Source organism: Lissotriton vulgaris, chromosome 8 (genome assembly GCF_964263255.1).
Source record: "Lissotriton vulgaris chromosome 8, aLisVul1.2, whole genome shotgun sequence".
Classification (NCBI taxonomy): Eukaryota; Metazoa; Chordata; class Amphibia; order Caudata; family Salamandridae; genus Lissotriton; species Lissotriton vulgaris.
The window spans coordinates 408,344,890-408,359,618 of NC_141696.1; the positions used below are offsets into that span (position 1 = coordinate 408,344,890).

At 45.8% G+C, this 14,729-nt stretch overlaps 1 protein-coding gene across 2 annotated transcripts in view; it reads left to right on the forward strand.

The window, feature by feature from the left end:
* The window catches only part of CNGA3 (cyclic nucleotide gated channel subunit alpha 3), a 344,207-nt gene that overhangs the window by 192,234 nt on the left and 137,244 nt on the right, over nucleotides 1-14,729 (forward strand). For both annotated transcript variants that reach the window (XM_086933287.1, XM_086933288.1), the window contains exon 4: nucleotides 14,266-14,445. In XM_086933287.1, coding sequence (XP_086789413.1) covers nucleotides 14,266-14,445 — 180 coding nt within the window. The remainder of the gene's footprint in view (nucleotides 1-14,265; nucleotides 14,446-14,729) is intronic.

A 14,729-nucleotide genomic window follows, 5' to 3' on the forward strand; every position in this document is an offset into this window, starting at 1 on the left:
GAAGGCGGGCCTGCACATCTCCTGGGTAGGCTCCGATTCCAGGACCTCTTCTGGTGCCCTCGGGGCTCCCTCCACTTCGGGAGCCCTTCTCACTTCGCCCGGTTCCCTTTCCTGGGACCGGGACTTCGGCGCCGAGCCCGCGAGGCTCTGGACATGCGTAGGGGGCATAGGCCCCGCCCACAACCAGGCAAGGCTGCCTGGCTTCCGGGTCACGCTGATAACAGCCCTGAGAGGGTCTCTTCGTCGGCTCGGGCCGCGGCGGTGATCTCACCATGATGCGGGGTGGCCACCCGCATATAAAATAAAAGCATAAGCGGGGTGGGCACCCGCAATTTGAATATCAAATAAGCGGGGTGGTCACCCACGAAAATAAAGGAAAACTCGGGGTTGGCACCCGCTGCATAGGCATCACGTGGGAATCCCTACATCTGTATTCTCTCTTAAAGGGGCTGCAGCTCAGCGCTACGGAGCCCTGGTACTCCTTTTTTTTGGCAGGTTGAAATTAAGAGGTCCCAAAAAGTCCTTAGGGATCAAGGGGGCAATGCTGGGCCCAGGGAGGCAAGCCCGCATGGCGGTTCCTCCTGGGCCCCAGGAGCAGCACGCTCCAGCAAGTCAGTAACAGCACAAGCACCCAATACATGGGGTCACAGCCCCAACATTTATACCCAGAATTGCTTTGTCTGCAGCACAGGATTTGGGGAACCTGATGCAACTGGTTCAAGGGGGATTTGGAGCATTTTGTTTACTAAGCTCCTCTTCCTCTTTGTCAGGTGGGGGCTCGGTGATCAGACACACCACAGGGGGCAGAGCCAGCGTTGTACAGGCTAGGAACAGACCTATTCAGGGTCATGGGATTACTCCTCCCACTACTCCCAATGCAGATGTCCCACGCAGCCTAGTGCTGACCCACCCTGCCCCTCCTGGAGCCACACACACCTCCCAGCCCCTGTCACTCAAAAGCCAGACATGCAATTCACATCAGGCAAGCAGACAAATAGCACACAGAAATGCCAACTTCTAAAAGTGGCATTTCTAAAATGGTTATAATAAATCTGCGCACACCATTGCGCAGCATTTATTATGACAATTCCAAATATACTAAACTTGACTACGCTGCCCCTCCCATATCAGGAATTACCACTGACACACTGATCAGGGAATGCATTCCTATGAGAGGGCAGGCTAATCTTACCAAATGTATCACAGAGAACGCACACACTTTACACTGGACAGAAGTGCTAAAGTGCCCAAAGGCCTAAAACCACCAACACCATGTCAGAAATAAGGCGGGGAGAAAGGCAAAAAGTTTAGGGATGACCCTGAAAAATGGGCCAAGTCCAACCGATGTTTACATATATAATAAAACAATTGGTAAGGGTGTGGCACACAGCAATCCTGAAGCTTGTTAAGCAAGCACCGTGTGCTGTATAACTTCCATTCTGGATTTTAAAACCCTTTGGCAGTACACGTAAGGAGATGGCAATACAATAATGGAGATAGGGAGGTTGCGAAACTAGAGGAAATTCATATATCAACACAAGTTTGTTATGTTCCAAGAAGCACAATAATATTTTGGAATAGGTAGAGAATGAGTCCTACAATACACTGATTTAGCGAAAGTAGCAGGGGACTTGTGGACATCCTTCCTAGATACTCTTGGGAAAACACAAATATCACAAGTGGTGTTAAACCTGTGTGCTGTATTTATACTTATGTATTTATGGTTGCTTCCACAAGCTGAGGCCACAAGCTGTGTTTTTTCCATTGTAGGGTTCCACATTCTGGTCCAGTCTCCTGGCAAACATGTGTCCTCTATACTGGCAGTTACTTAGGTGGTTGTGGAGAGAGCGGACTAGTTGTGGGCTCTTTTGTGTGATTTCCCAATAAACCCTTGTGCATTACCTCCCTGCCTCCTGCTCTCTTCTTCATATTTTTGTGGAAAGTGACTCCCCCTAGAGCCCACTGCATATGCCACCACATCTTTGTACTACTGAGATATCAAGCCAATTTTGCTGCGGATTCCTTCCTGCACGACAGCTCCTGACTATCCTGCTGCTTGCTCATGCTGTGTCCACGCTACTTACGTGACTGCGTGCATGACATGCCACGTTAAACTTCAATAACTGCATCTTTGGTGGCCCGAGCAGTCATAATCGAGGTTCAACCTATGTCTCTGGTATGTGATGTCACAGTGCACATGGCGTATGTACGGACACCATCTTCAATCGGGCTACTTACCAATCCCAGTTTATTCAAGTAACTGAATGAATAGTTAAGGACATTGCCTTTCAATACTTTCAACGCTAATTCACAAATTAAAATACATGAGCAAGGTGTATTTTTGCTTTTTTCTAGGTGTTATCAAACATTTTGTGTTGCCTGAGGCGTGCTTGGCTCCTCAACAGGAACTGTATCACTATAACTGTTCTATATTTATTAAGGCATCAAATAAATTGGTTCAATATGATGTCATTTTTGCAATATCCAGGCAAACCATCAATTCAGTGGAAATCCGAGTTTCGCATTTTCGAAAATAACTTAGTTGCAATAGACGCAGAGGAGTTTGAACCAAAAGGAAGGCAGCCTTGTTATTTGGCCAACTTGGACTTGAAGGTCAGGGGATATTTGATTACTTACCTGCTGTCGATGCCCCACCTGGTCAGGCAAGTGACGGGGATCAATATTCTGAAGTAGTCACAAGGCTTACCAAGAAGTTCTCTGAGGCACCCACTGTGCTTTTAGAATGGGTCAATTTCTTTAAAAGAAAAGGAAATGTGGATGAAAGTGTAGAGGAATGTATCTCTGCTTTGCAAAAATTGGCCTCCACATGTAATTTTGGAGCATTGTTTGACACCTACCACCATGATCAATGTGTCTCCTGCTGTTATTCAAAGAAGATCCAGGAAAGACTACTAAGTTGCAGGCACTCATCACTATCTGAGATAATAGATATTGCCAAAGGCATTGAACTCTCCATTGTTTCAAGGCATCTCATATCACAATAACATACAGGTCAATTTCTGTTAAGGAAAAGGGGTTACAAAATGGGCAGCATACAAATGTCACAGTTTGTTTCAGGTCTGGGTCCAAGAGTTATGTTAGTAACATTCCCAACTGTCCTGCGCAAGGAAAATACTGCAACACGTGTAAAAAAACAGTACAGTTTCACAGTGTCTCCAAAAGCAGTATTGTCAGGAAGACTGTGATATAGATCTTTCTAATAAAGTGTTCACATCAGATGTAGTTACTGATTCTACTACAAAAATCAACACCCCATTGTGTGAAATTACTTGTTTAAGTACTCACCCTAAACATGATGGCTGACTAAGGTGTCCCTAAAACCATCATTGCTGACACTTTAGTTTACAAGCATTGGGGTCAACAGTTATTACTCCTCAGTCCTAATGTACAGCCCAACATTTATGGGGATCAGGATGTTGATGTGCTTGGGTACTTCATAAATACTGTCAAGTGTTTGGGCAGACATACCATCACTAAAATATATGTTGCACGGAACGGTAGAATAATTATGGAATGGCAAGACCTAGCCAAACTAGGCCTTATGCTAGTTCCTGGCATAGATCCTCCTGTGGTTATCATTGATCTTTCATTTCCTTGGCTAAGAATGCCAGCACTGAAACTGTCTCACGCATTAACACAACATAACATAACAGGTGATTTGTAAAGCGCACAATTAGCCGTAGGTTTCTTGGCGCTAAATAACAGATGTTTATTGATCATTTTCCAGAGATGTTTTATGATACAATTGGAGTTATAAATATGTGTGTTCACAAAATCAGACTAAATTAAATGCTTTACAAATTGTCCACAAGGTCAGGCCTGTTCCACTTAACATCAGGATTGAACTTAAAAAACTTTAAACAAATTAGTTACAGAAGGCATCATTGTACCCACAGACTCAGTGCAGGGGCTCAGCCCAGTATTTATTGTATTGTACGCAAAAGTCTAGCAAAATTAATCTCTGTGCGGATCCTCACACCCTTATTGAAAACATACTGAGGACTGTCATCCCCTACCTAAAATTCCAGACCTATTAACAAATATTGGAAAGGCAAAATATTTTCCCATACTTGACCTTCAGTCTGCTGAGCATTAGAATCTACTTGATCCAGAGTCACAAGAATTCACAACCTTTATTACACCCTTCGGGGCTTCCAAGAATTGCAGATTACCATTTGGTCTGGCGCCCTTTGTTAGTGTCTTCCAGAAAGTAATGGATATTATACTGGCACATATTACTGGTGTATAGGTATTTCATAACGATGTCTTGATTTTGGCTACAAATGTCAAGGAAAGCAGTTTGATTTTGGAGAAAGTGTTAATGATTTTCAAGAAGTGAGCAATCACCTTGAGGTATGACAAGTATACATTTTTGTCTCAGAAAATTACTATCAGTCCTGAAGGAATCAGTCCCAATTGCTCATTAATTCAAGCTATTCAGAATACAGATGTTCTAAGAGCTAAAAATACTTTTCACTCTTTCCTGGGACTTAGTGAATATTACTTTCACTGTGTTATTCTTCTGTGGCGCAATTTTTGACCAATCTACTCAGGAATGGAAAAAAGTATATTTGGTTGGATGATGTCAATGAAGCTTTTATGAAAAGTTAGGGATAATATAGTTTCAGCATCTGCCTAGCGCCATTTGTGGTAGGTATGAAATGTTCAGTAACCGTGAATGCAAGCCAAGTGGGATTAAGAGCTGTTCTATCCCAATTGTCAGAAACACAATTGCTTTTGCTTCAAGCACGGTGAAAAAGTCAGAAAGTAGTTTCAGTACTATTGAACATGAGACACAGGCTTTTTGCTGGGCAATAGAAAGTTTCAAGAGTTTTCTATGAGGCACACACATTTATCTGTTCACTGACCATAATCCCTTATTATACATGTTTAATGGTATTGGTACAGAAAAAGGCTCCATTGAGATTAATCAGGTGGTTGTCAAGACTTCAGGAGTACAATTTGACAGTAAAATATATACATGGTGTAAAGAATTTTAGAGCAGATTGTCTATCCAAAATGTCTGCTGATATTAAATCAGAAATTGTGCATAATGATGTGGAATGTGTTGTAGCTCTTGTAGATGATTTGTTGGATGACCAAGGGGTAATCACATCTGGGTGTTGGTTAGAAGCATCCAAAGATAATGTTGTATTTCAAACCATTTATAATTTTATGAAGAAAAGGTGGCCAAAAGAATGAGTGTAGTCCTGAGACCTTTTTTAGGTCTTGCCTGGTGTTAGCAGCGAGCAGCGCCACCCGCGCTATGCGAGGGCTTTTTGTAATCAATTCAACAAGTGCACGCGTATGGAGGGACAAAGATGGCATCGGGCTGTCCACATCCGTGTGCACATGTTGAAACGATTACGGCTGTGCTAGTTTTAATTAGCAGTGCACTGGATTGCTTTCACAGAATAATGCAACACACGCAACGCACGCCGATTACAGCCGCAAATGTTTTAATTAGCAGGGCACTCGATTGCTTTGACAGAATAATGCAACGCACGTGCCGGTCAACAATTTTTCTCGAACAAAAACACACTCTTCTCTGTCGTTCTGGGAAAATACGATAGCAAGTTGCAGATAGGAAATTATGTTTCAAACGCTTCACCAGTTTTCTCATTTTGACCTCACTGAAATTACACTCTACAGAGCGGGTCTGTTCATCACTCTGACCTCGTCTCCATGATTACAGCGCGGCTCCTGCAGCCAACAGCAATGCCCAGAAATCCGCGGGCGGGAGACATGTTCAAACCCGCGGACTCTGCTAATGGATTAAGAGGCCAACGCACAAGACTGAACTTTGGAAGGGCGAAGCACGTGCGGCCTGTGATGGGGGCTTGACAAGGAGCCGGTACAGGTCTCGTGACGACCTCTGTTGTGCTTGTGTACCATTGTAGCGTTCTTCATTAGTGAGACTCTAACAGGCATTGCATTAGGAAAAAGGGTTAGAAATAACGTTAATGCGCACCCTTGGCTATTCTTAGGTCTGGTGTTTGTCATTCAAGAACTTTTACATTTACAAAAATTACTTAAATTATATATTTTCACTCTCTAAGGACTTTAAGTGGGCTGGGTCCTGCCGGTATTTCTAACAAGCATTGAAAATGTAATACGTCTTGCCTTTGATTAAGTTAAACCCATTTTCTGATGGTATTGTATAGCAAAGCATATGGCTTTAACTTAATGAAAGGCGAGACCTATTGCATTTTTAATGCTTGTTACCAAGTTGCAAGCAAACTTTCAATTGATATGGGTGTTCTGTCACATCATTATTTGTTTGTTTCTCCATTAGAGAAGTGGTGATGAGGGAAGCACATAGTGGTAATTTGGGTATTAATGCCACATTCCAAAACCTCAAGCAGGTATATTGATGGCCTTCCATGGAATCTGAGCTGAAAAAATGTATTGATAATTGCAGCACCTCTTTGGTTTTAGATAAGCAGACGAGAACACATGAGACACATTTACACCATGTACCTTTGCATGAGGATGCATGATGTACAGTAGCAGTGGAGTTTTCTGCTCTGTTTGACCTACTACTTGCAGTCAAAAGATATGTTACTCCTAGTGGATTTTTTTTCAAAGTAGGTCTATTTTGATTTTACTCGTGTACCCACTACAGAATCTGTCATCATGTTTTTTAATGTACGTTTTTTAAATGGAAGGGGTATCAAAGGAGATTGTAACTGATAATGGTACACATTTTACTTCAATGCAAATGAGAACATTTATTGATTCTCATCAAATTCAACACCTTCACGTTGTATTGTATCCTCCCACTCCGAATGGATTCGTGGAAAGGATGAACAAATTCCTCAAAGAAGGTGTAAAGACAGCTTTGGCCACAGGATAAGAAAATAATCGTTTTTGAGAAGGAAGAATTTGGCATATCTGATCACACCGCATAGCACCCCTAAAATTACCCCTTTCACAGTTTTACACAGGAGATTCCCCAAGTTGAAAGTTTGTCCTGGTTGGATCAGGAATCTCCACAAAGGTGTCTCTAATGTTATACAAGATTATAAAGATAAAGTTACTGTTGATGTACAAAATAGACAGGCTGATATCAAAGTTCATTTTGACAAGAAACATCATGGTAGGCGGTTTGATTTATTCATTAGTGATTGGGTGCTTATAAAAAAACCCACCAAGGTCAAGAAAGGTCAGTCAAAATTAATTAAGCCCACATGAATTGTGTAATTGTCTAAGGGCTCCACTTTGAACTTTGTTAAGGGTTGTTGGAGCTGGAGATGTTAAATGAAACTTTCACCAGAACAGGCAAAGAAAATGTTGGCAGCTAAGTCAGGTTGTAAAGGATTAAGTGACTGGAATTCATGTCTTGATAGTTCATGGTGGTACAAACCACTTAATGCACTATGGTTATTGTCTAACACACCATCTGTTTCCTCAGCCACTCCGAATGTTAGCCAGACAGATAGCGTTGAAAATGCTTTGCTATCACCATGTCTTATTTTCAATGGTACTGTTGAATGACCTGTGATTACTAGATTTTCCAAAAATGTTTCAATGCCAACACATTTTGAAGATTTCTAGGTTCACTAAAGCTTATTCTCTGTATTTTGTTCTGTTATTTTGTAAAACGGGAAGTTGATGTTCCATAATTGCTTGGTCTGGTCTCCCGACAAACATGCTTCCTCTTTACTGGCAGGTGCTGAGGGGGTTAGGGAGAGAGCAGACCGTTCATGGACTCTTTGCTGTGATTTCCCAATAAATCCCTGTGTAATACCTCCTTGCTGCATGCTCTCTTCTTCACAACCTGGCTGGGGTAGAAAGTTTATTTATTTATTTATTTATTTATTGAAGTTTTGTATAGCGCTAGCTGGACCCGAGGGTATCAGAGCGCTTCACAGCAAATAGAGAGATGCAACCAGGGCAATAAGCATAGAAAACAAGAATCGGAAACGATAGGAGGGAAATATAGCCTGTACACCAACAGAACAACAACAATAATAACGCAGTAAGAGACGGAGTTCGGGGGCGAATCAGTTAGTTCTGAGTTCTGCAAAGGCTATCAGATTTCTGCTGTTGGGAGATGGGCTTCTCGCTAAGCACCGGAGCGTTCAAGGAAGAGGGCTTTGAGTAGCGTTTTGAATTGTGGGAAGGAGGCGGTCGTTCTGATATGTGGGGGGATGGAGTTCCAAATCCTGGGAGCGTTCCCCGCAAAGGATTTGTTTGAGGTCTTGCGTTTCTGTGATTTCAGCGGGATGAGCAGGAGTGTGTTGGAGCTTCTGAGGTTCCTGGATTGTCCAGCCCTTTTGAGTTTAGAGGCCAGGTATTCTGGTTTGCCTGTATGCAAGGCTTTATGTGTGAGGCAAGCTGTGCGGAAGTTGGCTCGTTGGTCAATCGGGAGCCATTTCAGTTCTTTGAGTGCCGGTGAGATGTGGTCAAATTTCTTTGTTCCTGGGATCATTCTTGCGGCAGCGTTGAGGGTGGAGTTGAGGGGTCCCATGTGGTCAAATTTCTTTGTTCCTGGGATCATTCTTGCGGCAGCGTTGAGGGTGGAGTTGAGGGGTCCCAGGTGTGACTTGGCTGTTCCAGTCAGTACAGCAATGCCATAGTCAATTCTTGAGAGCACAAGTGCCTGGGTGGCATGTTTCAGATCTTTGGGGGGGAGGAAGGGTTTAATTTTGTAGAGAAGTTTCAAGTTCAAGAACGCGCTTTTGGCGGTATTGGAGATGTGCTTCTTCATGTCCAGTTTGGGGTCGAGAGTGATTCCTAGTGATTTTGCTGAGTCCGTTGGAGTAAGAGAGACATTGAGGGCATTTAAGGCTTTGAGCCATTCCACTATTTGTGGGTTTTCATCTTTGTTCGAAATTAGGAGGACTTCCGTTTTCTCTTCGTTCAGTTTGAGGTGGTTGGCTGAGAGCCAGTGTTGAACTTCCATGAGTGTAGCATTAAGTCTGTGAATGTCAGCGATCGAAGTGGTTTCCAAGTAGAGTTGAGTGTCATCCGCGTACAGGTGGAAGGGGATGTTAGAGTTCCTTAGGAGAGAGGTGAGGAGTTCCATGTAGATGTTGAAAAGTTGCGGGGAGAGTACTGATCCTTGGGGAACACCTCTGTTGATGGGGAGGGGGTCTGACTCGAAACTGTTGATCTTTATTCTTTGAGAGCGGTTGTTAAGAAAGGAGGCGAACCATTTTAGGACTGTGTTTTCGATGCCCACTCTTTCTCGGAGGACATTAAGTAGGAGGGAGTGATCAACTGTGTCAAACGCAGCCGAGAGGTCAAGGAGAATGAGGAGGCTACATTGGTTGGAGTCAAGTGACATGTGCAAGTCATCAAGGACATTTAGGATAGCGGTTTCCGTACTGCAGCCCTTTCTGAACCCGGATTGGAGAGGATCCAGTAGGTTAGAATTCTCTAAGTGTTGGTTTAATTGTGAAAGCACACATCTTTCCAGAATTTTGGCTAGGAACGGAAGATTCAAGACCGGTCTGAAGTTGTTCATGTCTGTGAGATCAAGGCCGGGTTTTTTGAGCAGAGGAGTGACTTGTCCTAGTTTAAGGCAGTCAGGGATGAGGCCCTCGCTTAAGGAGCTATTGATGATCTTGCCCCAGATTGGGGCTAGGGTGAGCTTCAAGTCCTTGGTCAGTCTCGAGGGAAGTAGATTAAGAGAGTGAGAGGAGGGTTTCGCTGCGTCGATAAGATTGCTTATCATTTCAACCTCGACCGGCTGGAAAGAAGACCAGCGGAAAGATGAGGTTACTGGGGGGTTGTGGATGATTGCAGTGCTCTGGATGAAGGAGCGATCGATTTTGGCGATTTTTTCATTGAAGAAGCTTGCGAAGTTGTCGCATTGGGTTTTGGAGGCAGCTAAGTTGGCTGCCTTGGGAATGGAGGTTTGGTTTCTAATGATGTCGAAGAGTTCCTTGGGGCGGTTTCTCGCATTGTCTAATGCAGAACTGAGGAAGGAAGTCTTCTTACTTTTGATGTGAGTATGGTAGATTTTGCGGGCTGCCTTGAGTTGGTCCCGATGCATGGCGGAGGGGTTGTTTCTCCAAGTTCTTTCCAAGGATCTAAGGTGTCTTCTTTCCTCATTAATGTCAGTAGAGAACCATGCTCTGGAGGGGATGCTTCTGGATTTTTTTAGTTTCAGAGGTGCCAGCTGATCTAGGACGAGCTCTAGATTGGAATGGTAGAGCGAGGTGAGTTCCGAGGCAGAGAGGGGCTCCGACGTGTTCGGGAGGAGAGTGCTGAGTCCTTCCTCAAGCTTGTCTCGGGGAACTCTGGAGGTGTTCCTGACCCATTTGGGGGGGGGCTTGAGTGGGTGGGAGTGACACAGCCGGCTGGATGATATGAAATAAAATTATGTGGTGGTCTGACCAGTCCACCGGGATGATGTGGTCAATCGAGACTGCAGTTTTGTTCGCAATGATGGCATCCAGGGTCGCTCCTCTGTAGTGTGTTTCTTCTGAACAATGTTGGACCAAGTCGTTGTCTTGTAGAAGGGTGTTGAGAGATTGAATCAGCGGGTTTTTGTGGTCGTTCCATCTAAGGTTGAGGTCGCCCATAATTAGATTGTCGTCGCCATTAAGTGCGGATTGGGTGATCAGATCCGATAACTGAGCTTTAAATTTGTTGGAATTGCCTGGGGGTTGGTAGAGGAGGTGGCACTGACGAGAGCTATGACCGTGAGATTTGATGTTGACCGACAGGCATTCGAAGGAGCTGTGCAGGTAGGAGGGAGCTTCAGAGACTGCGAGGTTGCTTTTGTAGATGATCGCTATGCCGCCACCTTTGTGAATGGGCCTGTCTTTGCGGATAATTGAGAAGCCGGGAGGCACCAGCATATCCAGAATGGGGTGGGATAGGGAGTTTAGCCACGTTTCAGTTATGAAGGCTACATCCAGGTCATGGGAGAGGATGGATTCAGCTATTTCCGTTGCATGTTTGACTGCGGACCGGCTATTGATAAGCATGCAATTGAAGTGGGGGGGGGGGTCTTCTTTTGCTTTCAAATTGTCAGGGTTGGCTCTGGGAATGGGGGACAGATAGAGTGGGGGTCTGACGGTTCTACGGGTGGGCAGGTCCCTACCTACTCCGGTGATGACTTGGATCGAGGAGGAGAGGGTCGAATTCACGGGTGGGGCCATGGCAGGCTGGTTCGGGGGGAGTTCGTATGAAGAGACGAGTGCGCTCACTTCTAGAGGGGAGAGGGAGGTTGAGTTTCTGCTGGGAATGACTGCTCGCCGCTTCGTCTGGACTTTCGTGAGAGGAGGCAGGGCACAAGGGAGAGTATGAGCCTGGACGGTACGGGATTAGTCATTCCTAGGGGGAGGCGGGGGGATGTGGAGTGGGGCGGAGGGGGAGGGGGGTAGCTGGAGATTCCCGAGGGCAGAAAGGGTTTCCTTCAGTCCTAGTATCAGGGTCGAGATCTGTGCTTCAACAAGGTCGAGGCGGTGCGATATCTCGAGTGCGGGGGGGAGAGGAGGATCAGTGGAACTGGGTCCTGGGTGTGAGGGGCTTATGGGCGAGTTTCCACTGGGAGGAATAAAAGGACGGGAGGTGGCAGGATCTGGATTAGGGTTAAGTTGTGAGAGGGCTGTTAAGGGTGTGGTGTTGCGGTCCCTTCGGGGGAGGGAGATATCTTCAGTGGAGGGGGAAGTGAGAGCTAGAGGAGAGAGGGATGGCGGGTTAGGTGGTTGAGTGATGGGGTTGTCAGGTCTATATATCAATTGTGGGAGGGTTAAAGGGTGGGGTGGATTGCTGGCCAAAAGGGGGTGCGTGTTCTCTTCGTTAGAGGGTACAATGTGAACAAGAGGCGTGGGGATTGGCGGGGGTGGATTGAGCGCTGGTGTTAATGAGGGGTCTGGGATCACTGAGGGGTGGAGGCAGAGAGCGGGTGGTGCTTCTGGAGCTAGGGAATGGTCTAGGATCACGAGGGGGGGGCTGAGAGTTAGTGGAACTTTGTGGGCTAGGGAGTAGGGGGGTTGAGGTCCTTTGGGGATGAGATTGGGCGCAATGGGGGGGGGCGGGGCTAGGGAGAAAGGGGGAGCTGGGTCTGGTGAGGACGAGAGATTGGCAGGTTGGAGGGATAGGGACGGGAGGGGACGCTGGGGCGGGTCAATGAGGGTGTAGGACTGAGAGTAGGGGGAGTAACGGGGGCTGGGGAGGGGTGAGTTGGGGGTCCCTAGGGGGAGCGAGGGGGGCGGGAGTTGTGAGTTATGGGGGGCTAGGGCTGTCGGTAGCAGCTGGGTGGTGGAGGGACTAGGTAGTGTAGTGGAAGGACGCTGGGGAGGCGAGTTCTGGAGAATTAGAGTTTGAGCGGAGCCGGAAGGTTGGGCGGGGGGAGTTTTGAGTGGGTAATGGGTGGTAGCCATCCTAAGAGTAGGGAAGAGAGAGTCAAAGAACTCTAGGTTCTCCTCTTTCGCCTGGATTAGAATGGTGCCGTTCCTATAAATGGTGATGGAGATGTCTCCTGACAGGGATAGATGATTCAGGGGGGCGATTGTTAGTTTGCGGTTGTGATCAGTGAAGGTGGTTTTGGAGACGGGGAGGGATGAATTAAAGATGGTGGCCCATACGTCAGGTCTGTTGGTGTGGAAAATGAAGTCCATTTTCTTCTGACCTCTAGTTGTGCAGTGGTAAATGTCAACAATTAGCGTTTCGGGTGTTGCCTTATTATGTTCTGTTTGAAGCGTTTTTTAGATTTGAAAGAGAGGGTTCGTGGGAATGATATAGCGAAGGTGTTCGGTCCTTGGGGGGAAAGGAGGTTAGAGGAGGGGCCGAGATGAGTGACCGAGTGTGTGGCTGGGGGCATCTTGGCTGGGCGGGGGGGGGAGAGGCTCAGCGGGAGTGAGGTGGAGGACAGAGGGGTGGAGGGTTAATTGGGGTGGTGCAGAGAGTGTAACGTGCTATGAGCTGGGGAGAGGTGTATCAGGGGGACACGAGGAGAGTGGTCGAGGAACACGAGGGTGGTGGGGGGGGGGTATCGGCGAGATAGGTAGAATGCGCCGAGGATCAAGGGTGGACATAGGGTCAGCAGAAGGTAGCTTTGGGAGAGCGGAGGACAGGAGGACGCGGGGCGGGCTGAGGCGAGAGAAAAATGGGTGTGGCGAGGAGTAACTGTCGGGGACAGGGAGACTAAGGGCAGGAGAGGTTCCGAGGCCCTGTTCGGGTATTATGGACGAGTTCGGAGTAGGCTTAGACCGGCAGATAAGGCCGAGTTTAGAGCTTGGGGAAGCTCTGTGTGAGCTCTTAGCTCACCAGGGCTAAAGTTAATAAGTCGGGAGAGCATTAATGTTGGCCAGAAAAGTGGAAGTGGGACATGTAAAGAAGAGATGGGTTGAGTCAGGTCCAGAACAAACCATGATTGAAAGTGGCTGATGGCTTGCGAACTAGTCAGAAAAATATCGACAAATGCCCGTTTTAATTTGACACAATTTCATTTTGTGCATAGAACTTACATTATGCCTTTTGAATAGCAAAAATAAATCTGGGTACCAATGCTTGCTGTGATAAACATGGAGAGCTAAGGATTGACTTTACCCACCTGGTACGGACTAGTGTCACACGTATCAAATTTTTGGGATAGAGCAGTGACTACACTCAGAACAGTTGCTGGTAATTTAACTAAAAACACTATGAAGTGTTGCTTGTTTAGTATATTCCCTGTGTAGAAAACAAACAAAATGAAAAGAAAATTCCTGTCATTGGGTGCTGAGTTGGCGAAACATAGAACAGCAATGAATTGGAAAAGCGATCAACCACCTACCTATGCTAGCTGGAAAAAAGACTTGTTGGAATGGGCAGTGGTTGAAGAGATCCATATAAAAACACACATATGGACAAGAAGGTGGAAGATGGTTTTATGGAATGGGTGGAGATGTTGATGCTCATTACAGATACACCAGACACTCACCCTCCTGAACTTTCTAGGCTAATTCAGTTAACGAAACTGGAAAAGATTGATGAGCTACCGTATACAGACAGCAAGTGTCAATTTAGAGACATAGGAACATGTGTAGGGGGTGGGATCTGAGTAGGCTACTTTGAGTAGTTTGGATGAACTGTTTGAACTACTGCTTGCACAAATGATATGTCATGTTTATATATGTGATTTCTGAAAGTTTATAAAACTATATATAGAAAATCAAAATAAGTATAACACACTGCAGAAATTAAACATGTGAGTTTAAAATTAGGAGCAGGTCATGGTCAAAATCAGCCAATTTGATTTATCCTCTGAATCATGCCTACCTGTCCTTGCTTTTTGCACAGGCTATCGCGGTTCGTCACGTCATTGAGAGGTTGGGCTGCGAAGCGCCTGCATCTTGAAGATCAGAGACCGGATTCCTTCTTGGAACGATTTCGGGGCCCAGAGATGAAGGAGGTTTCCAGCAGAGGCAGCAATGCACAATCTATTTTGGGAAACCAAGAGAAAGTGGGCAAAGTGAAAACGTAAGCTCCGTGACGATACTGGTCACTCTGTTGAAATGCAACTGTAACAGACCAGTCTCTTTCACTTGTGCTTTGTGTTCATTTGCTTTCTGAAATGGACGAGGACAAGTGGAGGGGACTGGTTACAGCAATATTGTCCAATCTGTGCTACAGTGCATCTGCAACCAGACAATGTGCACTTTGGCATCAGAATAATGTAATTGTGCTATCTATTTTGGTGTCATACTAATAGAAAATGCTGCTCTAAACTGCTGTAAACATATGGTCCCACATAGGCCCTGGAC